Source organism: Bubalus bubalis, chromosome 4, assembly GCF_019923935.1.
Source record: "Bubalus bubalis isolate 160015118507 breed Murrah chromosome 4, NDDB_SH_1, whole genome shotgun sequence".
NCBI lineage: Eukaryota > Metazoa > Chordata > Mammalia > Artiodactyla > Bovidae > Bubalus > Bubalus bubalis.
The window spans coordinates 20,401,484-20,421,042 of NC_059160.1; the positions used below are offsets into that span (position 1 = coordinate 20,401,484).

Below are 19,559 nucleotides of genomic sequence, written 5' to 3' on the forward strand. Positions count from 1 at the left end.
ACTTCATAGGGTTATCTTGAGAATAAAATTGACTAATGCATGTAAATACTTAGCACTTGACACATAGTGAATTTTAAATATATGCTCAGTATTATTACTTTATCTTAAAATCTCTAGACTGTCAAGAAATATATTTAATTTGGGGTAATTTTTGTTTGTACAGGAAAAATTAGTGCATAATTATAGGAGCTTTCTTGCAACTATCAGCCAACATACACCTCGTCTTCTGAGAACCTCCCACTCTCCAATACATAGAGTTATGGCTAAGGTGATGTATTTTTTGGGTTTAGCTTTTCCTTAATGTGCCATTATTTACTATTTTTTTCTACTGAAATTAAATGAGAAGAATCTCTCTCATAATGCTCATAATAGAAGCTATAAAATAGGGGGCCTAAGAATAGATATTGTCCATGTTTTCTATTATATGGAAGAAATCCATATTCATGAAAAAATTTTTTTAAAAAACCCACTCTGAGACAGGCAGAGAAAAGGAATGGATCACCCTGGTAGAGTTCAAGTTCCAGCTCCAGTTTCCCCTGTGGCTAAGCTACTTCATCTCCTTTCTTATAGTTTGTTTATTCAAACTTTCTTGCAATGTTAGGGGCTAAGCAAGTATATTTCCAAAAATTCTCCCTTTTTGCCCACACTAGGTTAAATTCTGTTTCTGTCACTTGTAATTAATAAACTCTACCTGAAATATAACAAGTAAAAGGAAAGGAAGATACTAAACAAAGAATAGAGTGTAGGTAATTGACTGAAGAAAAAAGTGGAGAGGAAGGAGTGCAAGATAGAAAAAAGGGAGGTAGATTAAAAAAGGTTAAAAAGTTAATGTGATATGTATGAAGAGCGTGCATTCAACCATCATAATTTCTACATTTGCCATCATTATTTATAATAAAAATACCTTTAAATCATACAATGTTTTACAGTTTATGAGAAACTTTAAATTTTCCTTCTCATCTGAAATAGTAGCTAACATCTACTGGACACACTCTTATCTTTCTCCTAAATGCCTCAAACAGATGATCCTGCCTAATCCTCAAACAACTATAAGCTTCAGCTATCATCCCCATCTTGTAAATTAGGAAACTGAGACTCATAGAATAACTGGCAGAATCTTAGGTATACTGATAGTGCAGTAGAAGTATTTGGGTCCAGGTGGCTCAGACAGTAAAGCGTCTGCCTGCAATGCGGGAGACCTGGGTTTGATCCCTGGGTTGGGAAGATCCCCTGGAGAAGGAAATAGCACCCCACTCCAGTACCCTTGCCTGGAAAATCCCATGGATGGAGGAGCTAGTAGCCTACAGCCCATGGGATCGCGAAGAGTCAGACACGACTGAGCGACTTCACTTTCTTTTCTGGTCTATTATCTCTTACAGCAAAAGTCTCTCTACCGTTACCTGTGACAGTAAATCATATGTTATCATAAATGAAATGAATATTCCTTGATATAAACTTCAAGCTTCAACATTAGGAAGCAATTGAAAAATCCATAAAGAAAACTAAGTGCATGGGACCAGAGTAGTAAGAAGAAAACTAAGAAAGAACAAAAGCTGTTAAAAGTAAAAGAATATTGTGTCCAAAGATGACAATGCTGCTGCTGCTGATAAAGTGTCAAGAAGAATGAAATAAGTACTCAGTAAAATTCTACTGATAGATCAAATAGCATGAAATAAAATGTTTTATCTCAGAAATAACATTTTGAAATAAATTGAATTTATGAATTAAACTTATGGCTTAAAAGAGACACATAAAAAGATTCAAAGTGGGTGAATGAGTGAATAACAGATAATTAGTGTCAAACAAAAGCAGTACCAATAAAGAGGAGAAAAGAGAAGATGAATAATGACATTCTAAGATGATTGAGAAGTGAGAAAGTACATAATCAGTGTAGAAATTTTGCTCAAGTACAGTTACTGTGAAAAGAAACCTATAGAAGGAGTGATTAGAAGACATGAATATAACAAATAGAGATGTATGGGTGTATTTATGGATTGAAAGTAATGCTCTTTAAGTGGAAGTGGTTGCATGTAGGCAATGGAGGAATTAATGACGTAACAACTTGAAACTGTGGGATTTAGGGGAGAACTGACCCAGCTTCTATTTAAAAATAGCCTTCGGCAGGAAGTTTAACTTTTCCACTAAGATGAGAAACAAGAAATTAAAGATGTTAAATGAAACTGATATATTGAAAATCTGCTAGGAAGACTTTTGCAAGCAGTTTTGAGAAACATATAACTTTAGCAATTTGTTTTAATTAATTTAAAAAATTTTTCTGCCTTTTATTATTATTATTCATATTTCTTTGTATTTTTTACATTTTTGTATGCTATGTTGTAAACCGTTTATCACTTATATTCCCCACTATATTTGTTTTACAGGATTATTTTCATAGGTCATAATTGAAAATAAATAAGTAGATTTTTAAATATAAAAAGACTCCTAGAGACTAAGTATTTATGACAAATATGTTTATTAATTCATTTCTATAATTCTCAAAAAATCAAAAGGTTCTGAGTGTCTATGCTTTGTGTGACACTCTGATAATTTTGCTTTAACTCTAGACTCTGGATTCTTCTTTCATGAAGTCATTTATCAGTTTCTGCCAAAAACAAAAAAGTTATGAATAACGTAAAGTGACAGTAGAATAAAGATAGGCAGATTGTGAATCTGGAATGTTACTGAGATGTGCAAACCTCATCAGTTTTCTTTTAACCTTCTTCTTCTGAGTTTTAAGCACAGACAGGCTTCTCACACAGGCACGAGGAAGACACGGTGCAGTTATCTATGCCGACAGTGTGCACACCTGCATACACACATTTCCCCTGGAAATCCATACTTGGCTTTGGTAGACGCCACTTGCTGTGTTCAAATAAAGTAACATTACTTTAGAACATGATGTGTGAAATTTATTATACCTGGCACTGTAGGGAATTCAGGGGAGTAAAGGCACTCACTCTCCCTCTTTTCAAAGAACTCACACGATGGTATATACACAAAGAGATAGGCATATGATAAGTAAGTTTCACAAAATGTGTTAATTATTTCTAAGTACCGGCTTCCCTGATAGCTCAGTTGGTAAAGAATCCACCTGCAATGCGGGAGACCCAGGTTCGATTCCTGGCTCGGGAAGATCCCTTGAAGAAGGGAAAGGCTACCCACTCCAGTATTGTGGCCTGGAGAATTCCATGGACAGTCCATGGGGTTGCAAAGAGTCGGACAGGACTGAGAGACTTTCACTTTTACTTTATTGTCCAAAATGTTAGTTCATTTTTTTTCCTGTAACAGTTTATGGAAAAATCAGAACAAACTTTTGGCCAACCCAATATTTTATATGTGGGAAAAGATACACCTGTATAAAGAAGAAGAGACTGGTCCAGTTGGGAAAATTATGACAATAGCAGGAAAGACAGGACATATGATCTGGGATACAGAATTAAGTTTAAGTATAGATCATCACAACTACACTATTGTAAAGTAATTAGCCTCCAATTAAAATAAATTAATTTTAAAAAGAAAACACACTCATGTACAGTTGCAGCTGGAATGGGAATACTTTACTTGTAAATATGTTAGATATAAAAGCTAGCCAGAATTACTAACAAAATTTAGAATATATATATATATATGCATGCATGCACGTTGTTACTTGAGTCGTGTCCGACTCTGTGTGACCCCATAGATGGCAGCCCATCAGGCTCCTCTGTCCACAGGATTCTCTAGGCAAGAATACTGGAGTGGGTTGCAGTTTCCTTTTCCTATATATATTCTAAATTTTGTGTGTGTATATATATATACACATATACGTATATTTGTGTGTGTGAGAGAGCATGTGAATATATGTGCGTACGGATCCTTGAACAATGTGGATTTCAACTATTCAGTTCTAACTATATGAAGATTTTTTTCAATAGTAAATCCTACAGTATTACAGGATCCATGGCTAGTTTAACATGTAGTTTTAAAGGGCCAATTAAAACTTTTAAGCAGATTTTCTTCTACATGGAGGAGTTGGTGCCCCTAACCCCCACCCCTGCTCTACATTGTTCTAAGATCAACTGTATATGTATTATGCTGGGACAGTTGCCTCTGCTCTGATACATTCATCTTACTTCAATTTATAAAATCACCACTGGTATAAATGCTAGTAGGCAGATTCTACCAAACATTCTGATTGAATTTAATCCTTTACTAAAGATCTAGATTATAAGGAATATTTTAGTTCAATGTCAATAAAATGACTTTTCATCCACTCTAGAGCAAAACTGGTTGTTTAATACTATCTGAAAAAAAAGACAAAGCTTATTTACTGAATTGCTAAAGGCATAGCACATTTTTTTTAAAAACCAAAGGAACTAGAAAGAAATTCTGAACTGTGTTGGGAAAATTAAATTGCCAAAATAGTTCATACATTATTTCATTTATTAATTTAACATATCTATTGAATGTTCTATGTTCCAAACATTGTACAAGGTTTGAAGTAGAGGAAACCTTTCAACTCATAAAATTCCTATAATTAAAATGATCGACCATAAAAGTCAAAATAGATTAAAAATTTGATGCATTAGTACAGCAATTTCAGGAAAATATTCACATATGTTTACACACAAAATATTCATAAAAACTATGAAATATTTAAGGGACATATACGATGACTAAGTTTAAAAATAAAATAAAATTAAAAAAAAAAAAATAAAATTATTTAAATATTAAATTCTAGTATATGATGAATGATATTAAAACCAGTGATAAACAATGAGTCATTTAAGCAGTGCTCTGAAAAGTGATTGCTTAATTGAAATATACATAGAGAGACAGATATAATTACATCTACATTTGAACACACATGTACATGCCTCAGCTTTCTCCTTCACACCTTTATGTGTTAAGATAAATTTCAAATGAATTTAAAAAATCTAATTTTATTTAAATGTTAATCATCTGTTTATGTGATAGAAGCAAGTAAACTTAAAGAGCAAATTATTAAAGGAAAAAACTGGAAAGCTGTGCCTGCAAGAGAAGTTACAAACTATATACAAGAAATCTTAAAAGAAATAAAAAGATAAATAGGATAAAACTGTCAGAAGTATTGACATTATAAGTTAGAAGAAAAACAGCCTTGCTAAACATCAGACTAATATAACCTAATGGAACAAAGTAAAAATAATTGGCTATCAAGATTATCAATCTTATTCTCTAAGATTGGCACATGGTGATGAAAGAGCTTGAAATATTTTTTCCTGACATAGTTGTCTAATGCAGTGTTTCTGAATAACAACTGAAATATATGCCTTTAAAACCAAAAAATAGACCCAAATTATTTGGATGAGAAATGATAGTTCTATGCTTGTTCCCAATAAAAATACCAGAGAGGTACTCAGATTCATACTTATGATATTCTTTCCCATAATTATATTTCTTACTTGAAATTGTAATCATTCAGGTCATCTAATAATAAGGATATACTTACACTAATTTTAAAATATCTAAATGACTTAATGATTTACAAAATTGCTGACAATATAATATGAAATAACAAAAGCGAGAAGTAAAGAGGACTAAATTTGGTCCCTAATAATCTCTATTTCCTCAGAACTCTTTAGGCCAGACATTGGAAAAGGAGTAAGGCATTGGATTATTTAGTAGAAACTTACAGGCCAGAAGGAAGAGAACCATCCTCCCACTTCCATTCATTGTCCTTATAAGACAGGCCAAGCCAAGTCTGGTTTACTGCAAGTAACTTCAGAATACACTGCATGGAAACAGAATGCACAAAGCTATTAACACCAGAAGTCCATTAGACATAAAAATACAGAACTTGTGTCTCAGTTCAGTTCAGTTCAGTCACTCAGTTGTGTCTGACTTTTTGAGACCCCATGGGCTGCAGCATGCCAGGCTTCCCTGTCCTGTGTCTAAAGAATCATAAAAAAGAATCTAAAAAACTGGTGTCTAAATAATCATAAAAATAATGCAGTATATATATGCCCACTAATAAGTGAAACATTGAAACAATATTTGAGTTCTTTTTCAACCCAAAAAATTAAAAAAAGAAAGCTAATCATTTTTTTTTTTTGTTTTTTAGCTTAGTCCCAGTAATGAAAAGGGTTTTATTTCCCAGTGTATTTTAGAAATATTTAAGTTGCAAAAAGAAAGGGCACAGTGTTAACTGTATTTTAATTCATACACTTTTTTAAACTTACATATATTTTTTAAAAATTATTGCACAAATACATGCACTTGGTTTTAGAAGTCAAGTGATGCTAAATATATATATATATGTGTGTGTGTGTGTGTATAGTCATCCCTCCCTCACTAAATGCCTTTCTCCAGAGGCAATTATCTGCTCCTGTTTGTCCTATGACTTCCTATTTTACAAAGGCAGAATTTTTAGTCTCATGCTCTATTTTCTCACCTCCTGTCTCTTTTTGATATAGTTACTTCACAATTTTTAGCTTGTGTTTTAATACTTTTACCAGGTTAATATTATTTTTTTCTGAGCCAAATAGTAAGTGATGATATAACAGAAAAATTTCCACTTAAGAGGACACCACACCAATATATGAATCACTTTATTATTTGACCATTTGTTCAACCCTGTGCCTGTTCTTAGAGCTTGAGATACATCATGGAACAAAAATGTGAAAAATCCCTGCCTTGGAGGGTTGTAGGCCAGACAGAAGTCAACAACATACATATAAATAATATGATATATAAGAAGATGACAAGTGCTATAAAAATTAAAGCAGGGTAAGAATGCCTACAAGTGAAGAGGAGAGGTCGAGGGGTGGGGTGGGTGCTGATACACAGGTTGCAATTTTAAGTAGGTGTCAGGGCAGGTCTCATTAAGAGGGTGACAAGTGTATAAACAGCTGAAGGAGATGAAGTAGTTCACCATGGTTGTATCAGAGAGAAGAATATTACATGCAGTGAAGTGAAAATGTTCGTTGCTCAGTCGTGTGGAACTCTTTGCAACCCCAAGGACTATACCCCACAAGGCTCCTCTGTCCATGGGATTCTCCAGGCAAGAATACTGGAGTAGGTTGCAACTCCCTTCTCCAGGGAATCTTCCCGATCCAGGGATAGAACCTAGGTCTCTTACACTGCAGGCAGATTCTTTACCCTCTGAGCCACCAGGGAAAAGGGAACAGCAAATGCAATGTTTCTGCAATGAATGTGTGCATGTATGTTAGGAAAGAAAGGTGGAGCACTCAAGGGAAACATGAATGGAAATGAAACAAGAGAGCTCCCCTTACCCTGATTTCAGAGCTGCCGGTGAGCCCTTCCTTCCACTGGTGGCTACTACACATTTATATCCCAGAAGTAAAGAACAAAATACAGTCTCACCATCAATCTACTCCTTTCTGTGTTTAAAAATGTAGCATTCCAAGAGACACAAAGATCTGAACACTCTGACCAAGAAACTGTTTTCAGGGTCTGGTAGTAGCAGTGGTCTCTGTGTTGTACCCAGTGACTCAGAGGGGATCCACACCCGTCTCCTAGGAAAGAAAATATAACTCAGAGCCCACAGAAACTCCCAAACAAGGCCTTATGTCTTCACACTTCCCTGCTTAAAAGATGAGGTCATTATTAAAAATTATTGTCAACTCAGAATTGTCTCACTTCCAAATTACCTCCTTTTGCCTTTAGTTCTTGTAGAGCCTCAGTCATATTCTTATTCTGGTTTTGGAGCTTCTCTAGGATTTCTATATAAGACAACGAGACTTAACATTAAAGATGACCACACATTTCATCTGATTTTGTACTATTTCAAGAGTCATAATAATAACAATGGTCAAGAGGCACAGTGTACAAATAGTTTTAGTCCAGTTCCCTTCCCTACTTAATTAGCTTCATCTCTGCCTGAAGTAATCAGGTGTTTAGAAATTAGCCTTTTAAAATGCACAATTTAGTGATTATAGTCAGCAGTACTGTATTATAAGCTCAAAATTGCTAAAGGAATAGATCTCATTTATTGTCAACACAAAAAATGAAATGACAACTTGTGTCATAATAAAGGCATAAGCTAATGCTATTATAGTAGCCATATTGCGATATACAAATGTTTCAAAACCACATGTTGTACAGTTCAAAATTACACAAAGTTATGTGTTAATCACATTTCAATAAAAAAAAAGAAACCAGGCTTTTAGCATGATGAATCACTAAGGGACTCTCAGGTTGTTCATTTAATTATTCAATATAGGTTCAATATCTCAAAGGAAAAAGCTAACATTTTAATCCAAGGCCTTTGTAAAATACTTATCTACACTATTTTTGTATTAAAATTTAATTAGCATAAAAGAAGCCTTATGATAATTATTATAAACACCCCCTCCTTAGGAGGCACTTACAAACTATGACAATGCCATTGATTTCCAGATATTTGTATTCTTCCATTTTCATGCTCCCTGAACATTTTGCGCATACCTCGCCTGCACACTTTGAAACTTTTGTTTATGTTTGGTTTATATGTTTTCTTTAAGTTTCCCAAGGGCAGGGTTCATATTGTATTTATCATTGATCACCAGCCAAGTGGCTGGCACCTGGTGTGCATTGAATAAATGTGCATGCTTAACTGAGTGAACAAGTTAGTTAACTACTACAAGAGGATACATTTGGTAAATATGAGACTCCTGCAGTTTCAGAAGATCAATGAAGAATTAAAAAAAAAAAAAAAACAAGAAGCCATCAAAACCACTATGTTGCTGTATAAACTCCTTTTTTATTATATAACCAATCATTTTATGGCTGCAACAAGAAAAACAATCTAGCATTCTATAAAGATAATTTGTTCTAGTTCTAAAATTACCTTTATTTTGGTCAAGAAGTTTTTGAATCTGAATACATTTTTCCTCTTTGTTTTGGAAAGACTCATTCCATTGGTTAAAGCTCTTCATCTTGCTCTCTGATTCCTGAACACTTTGAAAGTCTAGAACAAGAATTCCAGATAAATATAAAACACATGCTCAGTTATGAAATGGTAGAGAGACTGTGAAGCTTAATTTTTTTTGAAGCTTAATTTTTGTAGCATATCCTTAATAAAGTTCCCAACAAATGTTTTAACAACTATAATAAGATATTTAGCTAAATATGTTTTCATTTATCCACCATTACTTTTAAAGTCTACACCTAAATCTAAAATATCATTCTAATTCCTTGTAAGATTGAACGTATGCTTATATTAACAGAACAATGCTTCAGCTGAATTAAAACAGATGACAATGGCAAAAGCCAAGTCTCAAATAAATCTTTTGGCATCATGACTTGATGTAATGTGTAGAATTTCACTTTCTAATCAAATCTTAAAGTTCTGAATTTCAAACTAACGTTATCAATGTGAAAACACTATACTTAAATAACTAGTTGTGAACAATTTTAATACTAATTAAAATATTCTGTTCATCTAATTTATGATGCTAGAGAAATGGGCAGTGTGAAGAAATTGTAAAAGAAGTTACTTTTTATTTTCAGAGTAAAGACGCTACATATTCACTGAGCTTGATATCTTGGTAGGTTGTAATCTTCAAAATAACCTTCAAAATAATGATTCTGTGATTATAGTAGTATAATCACTACTATTAATATCTTCTGCAGTAATTTCAATCATATAATCTCCTTGGGAAAAAATGATTATTGAGAGCTCACAAGGTTAAATTCATTCATAAAATAAAAAGTGTAATATTTTTATATCATTTTTTTCCTGTTCTTCATTCAGTATGGCAATAAAACATTTACCAAAAACTATTATCTGGAAATGATTCAAAGAAACATTATAATCTGACAAACAGTCTATTATTTCTTTTTCTCCAATTAATTGGACTTACACTGGTAACCAAAGAATCCACACAGCATCAAAAGCAGCAGGCTGAAGATTCCCAGGATCACAGGAATTATGAGAGAGAAGGAAAAACGAGAAGCTAAGAAACAGAGTGAGTGAAAAATCAGAGATAAAGTAAGCTCCTGTTATTTGAAAAATTAATATCATTATTTTAATATTAGTGTTTAAGTGCTATATATTTTATGAAAAATAATACCCAAAGTGTGAATTACTATAAACTATTAGGCTGAATAAGAGAGGAAAAAGTATTTTAGAGGATTTACAGAAAATAATTAATGTAGCAGACCTGATTTCTATTCTGAAAGGCCCGCTTACAAGGTTGGCCATGGCTGGGATCTGGAAACCTACATTTCAGTAGTTTCCACAACCACTAATTGATAGGAATGGCTCACCTTGTCTTCTCTGTTTGTACAAACAATATAGCTTTTGCTTCCCCTTGGGAAGTCTGGAATTTTGTCACATGCCAACCAGATGCTACCTATGGGATTAACCCCCTAATAAATACTCTGAACATTGATTCTCTAATGAGTTTCCCTGGTTGTCAACATTTGACACATTGTCATGATGTATTGCTGGGGGAATTCCTGTGACCTGTGTGACTCTACTGGGAGAGGACTCTAGGAAGGTTGAGCCTGGTCTCCCCCACACTTCACTTCATGCACCTTTTCCCTTTGCTGATTATGTTTGTTATCCTTCCATTGTCATAAATCTCAGCTACAAGTACAACTCTATAGGGTCCTGTGAGTTCTCCTAGTGAATCATTAAACCTGGGCTTATCTTTGGGGACTTACAGTGCAGGTAAAAAATTTACATACAGGTATTATTAAAATTATCCTTAAATATTAGGTACAAACTTTCAGTTCAGACTACATTACCCTCATTAATACAATCAGATAGAAAAATGATTATCAATATTAAATCTGTGCTATTATTAAGATAGAACTCTTTTTTTTAAACTTGATGACTTGTAGTAGATTCCCTTGATGTGTGCGTGCTAGTCACTTCAGTCATGTTGGACTCTTTGCGACCCTATGGACTGTAGCCCATCAGGCTCCTCTGTCCATGAGATTCTCCAGGGAAGAATACTGGAGTGGGTTATCATCCCTCCTCCAAGGAATCTTCCTGACCCAGGGTACCTGAATCTCTTACATCTCCTGCATTGGCAAGCAAGTTCTTTACCACTAGCACCACCTGGGAAGCCCCATTCATAAAGAATTACAGTAAATCTTATGACTGTTTTAAAGGGACAATAGTTGGTTTTAGATGAAACAATATCTATAATTTATTCAATTTCACAAAAGTATATGCTTCATCCCCACATTCTAGAAATTAAACTTTCAGAGATCATTGTTAATAGTTTTTTGTTGGTAAGTTTATTTCCCTCCAAAACAAATGTATAAACTCTAGTGTAAAAAAAAAGTATTTTTTTTTGTACTTCAAAAATAAAGAATTGTACTTTTGAAACAAAATGAAAAGCCGCCGTATTAGAGAATAGTTATTTTTATGACTAATATCCAAATCATTTATTTAACTTTCTGTATAATATAACCTGGTGGTTATCAACCAGAGGAAAGTTTAATCCCCAGAGGACAATATTAAATATTTGGAGACATTCTTGGTGTGATAATTGAGGGTCAAGTAGTACTGACATTTAGTGCATAGATGTCAAAAAGATGCTAAACATCCTACAATCACTAACCGAGAGTCATCTAGCCCAAAATGTCCTTAAACCTGAGGTTGAGAAACCCTCCTCTACTAAATGATGTTGGTTAATTATGATCAAAAAGAGGTATCATATAATAGGGTTTTATCTTTGTCTTTTTTACAAATTTTCTGAGTTTTAAACCTTGATCAAGTTCTCTGTTTTATGTAAGAAAACAATTCTAAATGTGGACCCTGGCTTCTTCCATCTTTAACTATGCTCCTTCATATATGAAAACTTCAAACTTCTGTCAGAAAATACGCATTTGTTTTACTCCTAAATACATGTTCTAAACATTCTCATCTCTATATTTTTTCTAAATTTTAAAATTTCTAAATAGTAACAATTAGAGAAACATAAAATGGAAGGTGTACCTAAAGATAACAAAGAGAGACCATAAATGAATAAACTCTAGTGTATCTACTTTACCGTTCACGTTGGTGTGCTCAGGAATTGGGCCCCATTCATCCTCAGGAGGAGGAGGAGGAAGGGCAAGAGATGGTTCCAAGTCCACAATAGGGATGGTCTCTGTCTGCTCTGTATTTTCTTTTAACACAGAAAATATATCATAACTTTACAACTTTGTAAAATGAGATTAGAATTTGAGAACCATTACTATTTCCAAAGATCCCTAGAAATACAAATATTATAGAAATAAAATCAAAGATACTCAAATCACATTTCCACTCAACAGCCCATCCAGCTTTCCTAAAAGTATTTAAGCTGGTTGATTACACTTTGGATCGAGTCAAGAAATAAGATAATTATTTTTTAAAATATGTTTAAAAGCAATCTTTCAGGTAATCTGGGAAATGTTAAAAATATAATGCTCCTAGAATAATTATAACTAGCATTATATCAAATAAAAACCACCAAAATTGTATTTTCATTAAAATGGCATAAGTCATTTAGATTTAAAAAGAAAAAATACCTGGAGGTTGTTCATAGTCTGAAGCATCTGACATTCTAAAGCCTTTTGGATTATTTATTTATCCCAAGTGTGAAGAAGAGCTTACAAAGATGTTGGCAGGTGAATGAAGAGTTATCTCTTCCACTTTCTTCCTAGAATTGATGAGAAGATCAGACATAGTCTCAGGTGGGGCAGCTACTTACAGTTGTATGAAACTAACTAAATTTGGCAAAAAAACCACAGAGGAAATGTGAATCTATAACTGGATATTTTCTAATAGGTATACAGAAATAAAGCCAACCCTACTTAACTAAACTATATACTGCTGCTGCTACTGCTAAGTCGCTTCAGTCGTGTCCAACTCTGTGCGATCCCAGAGACGGCAGCCCACCAGGCTCCCCCATTCCTGGGATTCTCCAGGCAAGAACACTGGAGTGGGTTGCCATTTCCTTCTCCAATGCATGAAAGTGAAAAGTGAGAGTGAAGTCGCTCAGTCGCATCCAACTCTTAGCGACCCCATGGACTGCAGCCTACCAGGCTTCGCCATCCATGGGATTTTCCAGGCAAGAGAACTAGAGTGGGGTGCCATTGCCTTCTCCAAACTATATACAACAAACCTTTAAGTATCATCTGGTTTGTTTAGGTAATAGTCCATCGCTCCAGAAATTAATTAGGAAAAGCCACTATCATAAATAATATAGCTGAGTATTCTAGAGTGAAATGTTTCATGAAACTTGAGTATGAAGTAAGGGAAGATACAAATATAAGGAAACTGGAAAAAGGAGTAACACTGGAAATAACATCTGTTTGTTAAAGGTAGATTTAAACGACTTCCTATATAAAATGGCACTTGAAGATGGAAATCACAAAATAAAATCTGTATGTCCAAATAGTGACAGATTGGCTTAAAGTTTTTTGATACTACCCCCACCCAACTTTGTTTCAAAGGAAAAGCAAATTCTATTCATATAAATATGGTTGCGTTAACCACCGAAATCAACCTTTTACTCTTCACTGCTCAACTGAAAAAAAGTTCAATATTTGCAGTGGGAATAAATAGATAATGTACACAAACAAAAATAGACATAAGATTTTTCTCATTGGGTTTATAACCTCATAGAAACTAATGTATGTTCAAGTCTGGTTGAAACCACACAAGATACCTCAGATACAGGCAGTGGTCATGTTTCCCATCCTCCTATGTCCAGTTCAGATCAAATGGTTTTACAAGTAATCCTAAAATAGACCACATTTTATCGCTTAATGTATGAAAACCCAAGATTGGTTGACTAAAAAGAATATTATAACCTTACTCTTCAAAGATCTCAGTAAAGCCAGGGATGGAGAAAGCAGAGACTTCATAAAAAATATTCTACACTGACTTTCTGCCTATATTGTAATTCAATTTTATTTTGTTTACTTTCTCACTCTAAATTTAAAAATATGATTATGTTGCTTTGGGTCAGGATTCAGAAAAGTTGGAAAAATGGAAAAGTATTAATCATTAATATGTGAATATCACTTATAAGCCAATATGAAAATATTATATGGACATACACAGTATCCTATTCTTGGGTAGTTCTATTATATTAGCATGAAATAAATTTTATTGTACTATAGCTCTGTGATATGATTAACCACCTCTCCACTTGGGTGGTTATATATCCATGTATTTCAAAGACAGAACACTTTAAAGAATAGTTAGAAGGAAGGTTCTAATAAGTTTTGTCATGTTTAGGAGCAAAAAACAAGTAGAAAAGTAGTGGGCACTTACAATAGCATATAAAAAAGGGAAAAAGGAAGGAAAATGAGGGGGAACAATATAAAAAGAAGAATAAAAACAAGAAGAAACAATATATGCAAATATGTTTAATTCAAATGAATATAAAAAATTATTGACACTGGTGATCACAGGCAAATGGACTATGGATAATTATTAGGCCTCATATTATATTGCATATTTATTTATCATGTTTTAAAAGAAATTCTAATAGATATAGGGAAATGAAATCAAAGAGTGATTTGACATTAAAAAATTCATGTTGTGAACAAATTTTCTTAAAGAACACTCATGACAGTATTATATTTGAGAACCAGAAATATTAAAAAATATATGTCCATAAACTAAGGATTAGTTAGTTCCCTATTAATATAATGAAATATTATACATCCAATATAATCACCTTATTGAAATCTTCTTTATGACACAGGCATATGTTAGTATAGGTAAATTTACTGAATTAAAAAGACTACACCAGAGGGAGGGTATGGGGAGGGAGGAGGGAGGAGGGTTCAGGATGGGGAACACAGGTATACCTGTGGCGGATTCATTTCAATATTTGGCAAAACTAATACAATATTGTAAAGTTTAAAAATAAAATAAAATTAAAAAAAAAGACTACATCTAACTAAAAGAGTTTCTGCATGTCAGGGCAAATGAAAATACCAACAAAATGAAAAGAAAAACCTCAAAATAGTAGAAAACACTTGCAAATCATATATCTGATAAAAGTTAATATCCAGAATAGATTTCCCAGGTGGTGCAGTGATAAAGAATCTGCCTGCTGATGCAGGAGACACAAGACACTTCGGTTTGATCCTTGGGTCAGATAGAATCCCCTGGATGAGGACATGGCAACCCACTCCAGTATTCTTGCCTGGAAAATCTCATGGACAGAGAAACCTGGTGAGCTACAGTCCGAGGAGTCACAGAGAGTCAGATACAACTGAGTGACTGAACAAACACATACACAATATCGAAAATACATAAGGAACTCATACAACTCAATACCAAAAATAAAATCCAATTTTTTTAAATGGTCAGAAAAACTGAACGACATTTTTCCAAAGACATGCAGATGACCGACATGGAAAGGTGCTCAGCATCACTAATAATCAGGGAAATTTAAATCAAAACCACAATGAGATAATATCTCACCACGGTTGGAATGGCTAACATCAGGAAGACAAGAGTAAGAGGTATAAGTAAAGAAAGGAGAAAAGGAAAACCTTTTGCACTGTTGGTGGGAATAAAAATGGATGTGGCACTATGGAAAACAGTATGGAGATTTCTCAAAATATTAAAAATAGAGCTGCCATATGATCCAGAAATTCCACTTCTGGGTATATAACCAAAGGAAATGAAAACAAGAATATGAACAGATATCTTTACTATTATGTTCATTGTAGCATTATTTATTAACATTAATGGCCAAGATATGGAAAACAGTACAAGTGATATATATTATAAACATGTAATGAAATATTGTATAACAAATATTTATAACTGTATGAGATCCCTTGGAGAAGAGATAGGCTACACACTTCAGTAATCTTCAGCAATCTTCAGCTTCCCTGGTGGCTCAGATGGTAAAGAATCTGTCTGTGAAATTGAACGGGGGGCTAATTCCTAAAGATAAAAGTTGCTTTCAAGAAAAAAAAGGCATATGAGAAAGAAGAAAAAGCAAATTCATATATTTCACAACACACATTATTAGAGGTACTTTACATATTGATTGCATCCAAAGGACAGTTGTTCTTTAGGTTTAATTTAATGCCATTATTAAGAAAAAATGAGGTATAATTTTCCATTGTTAGTCCAGGAAATAACCTAGAAAACAGTGAAATTCTCCTATATATACACATAGTGTTTTGTTTCAAAGATGTCAATATCCAAGGATAGTTTATCTGAAATTATGAAAAAGATTACCAATAAATATCTAAGAGACTAATGGTACTTTTCCTCCTGAATATACAGAACAATGGAGAAGGGAATGGCAACCTACTCCAATATTCTTGCCTGGAGAATCCCAAGGACAGAGGAGCCTAGTGGACTACAGTCCAAGGGGTCACAAGGGTCAGATGTGACTGAGTGACTAACACACACACACATACAGTACAATTTTTTATTTTCTAATTTTTTGTTGCTACTGTTATTCTAACTTTTTAAAGAAATTGCTGAGGATGTTTTAGAGTTTATTTGAAAACTGTACCACACAATCCTACAATTTTTGCCACTTTGCAAAAAAAAGACAATGGAGAAATAGCTTCAAAATTGCTCTCTTAGATATTCATATAGTTAAGATGGTTATCTATTAACACCCTCTGATGATCAACCAATGTGTCTTAGATTGTCACCTACCACTTGATTGTACCATGAAAAATGGATTCTGCTATATAAACTAATCAATTGTCATGCAGATATTGGCAGAGGCCCATAAGATAAACAGAGAAGGCAAATGGCACCCCACTTCAGTACTCTTGCCTGGAAAATCCCACGGACGGAGGAGCCTGGTGGGCTGCAGTCCATGGGGTCACAAAGAGTCGGGCATGACTGAGTGACTTCACTTTCGCTTTTCACTTTCATGCATTGCAGAACGAAATGGCAACCTTCCCCAGTATTCTTGCCTGGAGAATTCCAGAGACAGTGGAGCCTGGCAGGCTGCCACCTATGCGGTCGCACAGAGTCGGACATGACTGGAGCAATTTAGCAGCAGCATAAAATAAAAAAGATTATAGGTCAGATTATGGGTCAGATTATAGGTCAATTAATAAAAAAACATACCCTTGGAGAAGGAAAGCAAAATTTTATAGTGGTGGTTAAGGAGAAAAAAAATATCACAACTTCCAGACTCTCAGCCCTGCTGATAAGAAGATAATTTAATTGCAATTGAATGGTTACTAGAGCCCATGTACAGCAGAGTAATTTTCAAAGTGGGAAAGTAGTTATTGAAAAGAATGATTCAGGTATAGGCGACCTTATTTGCAAAGCAAAAGTAGAGAGACAGATGTAGAGAATAAATGTATAATTATCAAGGGGGGAAGGGGAGTGAGAGGAATTGGGAGATTGGGATTGACATATTTAAACTATTGATACTATGTATAAAATAGATAACTAATGAGAACCAACTGTATAGCACAGAGAACTCTGCTCAGTGCTCTGTGGTGACCTGAATGGGAAAGAAATTCAAACAAGAGGGGATTTGTGTACACATTCAGGAAACTAAGATCATGGCATCTGGTCCCATCACTTCATGGGAAATAGATGCGGAAACAGTGGAAACAGTGTCATATTTTATTTTGGGGGGCTCCAAAATCACTGCAGATGGTGATTGCAGCCATGAAATTAAAAGACGCTTACTCCTTGGAAGGAAAGTTATGACCAAACTAGATAGCATATTCAAAAGCAGAGACATTACTTTGCCAACAAAAGTCCATCTAGTCAAGGCTATGGTTTTTCCAGTGGTCCCGTATGGATGTGACAGTTGGACTGTGAAGAAAGCTGAGCGCCGAAGAATTGATGATGCTTTTGAACTGTGGTGTTGGAGAAGACTCTTGAGAGTTCCTTGGACTGCAAGGAGATCCAACCAGTCCATCCTAAAGGAGATCAGTCCTGGGTGTTCATTGGAAGGACTGATGCTGAAGCTGAAACTCTAATACTTTGGCCACCTCATGCAAAGAGTTGACTCATTGGAAAAGACCCTGATGCTGGGAGGGATTAGGAGCAGGAGGAGAAGGGGATGACAGAGGATGAGATGGCTGGATGGCATCACTGACTTGATGGACATGAGTTTAGGTAAACTCTAGGAGTTGTTGATAGGGAGGCCTGCCGTGCTGCGGTTCATGGGGTCACAAAGAGTTGGACACAGCTGAGCAACTGAACTGAACTGAATAGCTGATTCATTTTGCTGTATAGTAGAAACTAACACAACATTGTAAAGCAACTGCTTCCTGGGGAAGCAGATACATGACTCTATGCATTTGTCAAAGTCCATAGAACTGTATATCACAAAGAATGAATTTTGATGTAGACTAAAATAAACAAAAATTCATCAAGATATCAAGGGATCCCAGAATGAGATGCAAATCACAACAAATGAATCTAACTATAATACAAATACTTGAAACAATCTCACTGAAAGTGTTGGGAAAAATAGGAGCTGACTTAAGTGGGTTTGGAAAATGGCATTTTGGTCAGAAATGATAAAGTTAGAAGCAAAAGGAACCTACATAGTGATCTAGTTGGTCAATTTGTTTCTCATGATAGATGGGTTAACACTTCTGAAACAGATTTATATGTACAGATGGAAGTTGGTAGGAGACAGATTTCACACTTTCTGAAAAGCAAGTTACAGACCAAGCAGAAAAGGAAGGTTAGACTAAACACTGTGCCACTAGATTAGAGTCAGAAACATCTGTTTGAACTCATGTTTCACCCAATGTATATACAGATGAAGAAATATAGAAACAAATACACATACATGTGTATACATGGGCTAATACAATGCCTAGCTCTGTCCACTTAAAAAGTTAGAAGCAGTGAAACCCCCAAAGCAGCAAACATACCCAGTACCCAGATCTTGGTTTTTAAATGTTATTCATCAGAAAAAGGAACTAGAGCTCTTTGGAGAAATGACTGATTCTAAAGTTAGCACAGAGAAAATATATAAGCCTGAGAGTATCTTACAATGACAGAAAGTAGAAAGTGCTCAAAAATAAAAAGATTAGGGTAGGTCAAAGGCACAGAGGAGCTACCTAAAAGATCTCCTAATAGGCAAAAGTGGAACAATTTATGCAATGAAAGTAATAAAGTAGTAATGCATTATAAACTCAAGTATAAAATTAATATCAGTTAACCCATGCTACTAAAAATAAGTGATTGAATAATTAAATAAATGGGAAAGAAAAGACAAATCTTTACAGAATAATTTCAGACCTTCTGCCCAGGAGGAGTAGTTTAACTCTGACTGAGGGTAGACTGGCTTTGGTGACTTGCTTTGTTCCATAGAACAGAGCTTGGAAAGAAGAAAATGATAACTCCACAGTGGGAAAACCTGACAAACACAAATTAACCAAGTGATAAGGTTAAGATCACCTTATCTTATCACCTTATCCATACCTTGTGGATAAATGTATCCCTGATAAGACCTGATGATTAGGTTAGTTCACCTTTGTGATAGTTTTTCTGAAAATCCCACATCTCCAGTCTAAACAAGAGAAAAACATCAGAAGAACAAACTTAAGGGGCATTTGACATGAAACCTGGCCACAAGAAAAGACCGGAAGTGTTACAGAACAAACAAAACATTATGATTGAATGTCGTGTTGTA

At 34.5% G+C, this 19,559-nt stretch overlaps 1 protein-coding gene across 1 annotated transcript; it reads right to left on the bottom strand.

Annotated features, from left to right (window-relative positions):
- Positions 1 to 2,460: 2,460 nt before the first annotated feature.
- On the bottom strand, positions 2,461 to 12,612 carry LOC102407873 (killer cell lectin-like receptor 5). Its single transcript, XM_006059364.4, has 9 exons — positions 12,472 to 12,612; positions 11,970 to 12,086; positions 9,825 to 9,917; positions 8,810 to 8,929; positions 7,632 to 7,703; positions 7,345 to 7,496; positions 5,655 to 5,752; positions 2,697 to 2,862; positions 2,461 to 2,602 (listed from the first exon to the last, which is right to left on the bottom strand). Exons 1-8 carry the CDS (start codon positions 12,503 to 12,505, stop codon positions 2,733 to 2,735), a joined length of 816 nt encoding a protein of 271 aa, XP_006059426.4. The 5' UTR covers positions 12,506 to 12,612; the 3' UTR covers positions 2,461 to 2,602; positions 2,697 to 2,732.
- Between the last annotated feature and the right edge of the window lie 6,947 nt (positions 12,613 to 19,559).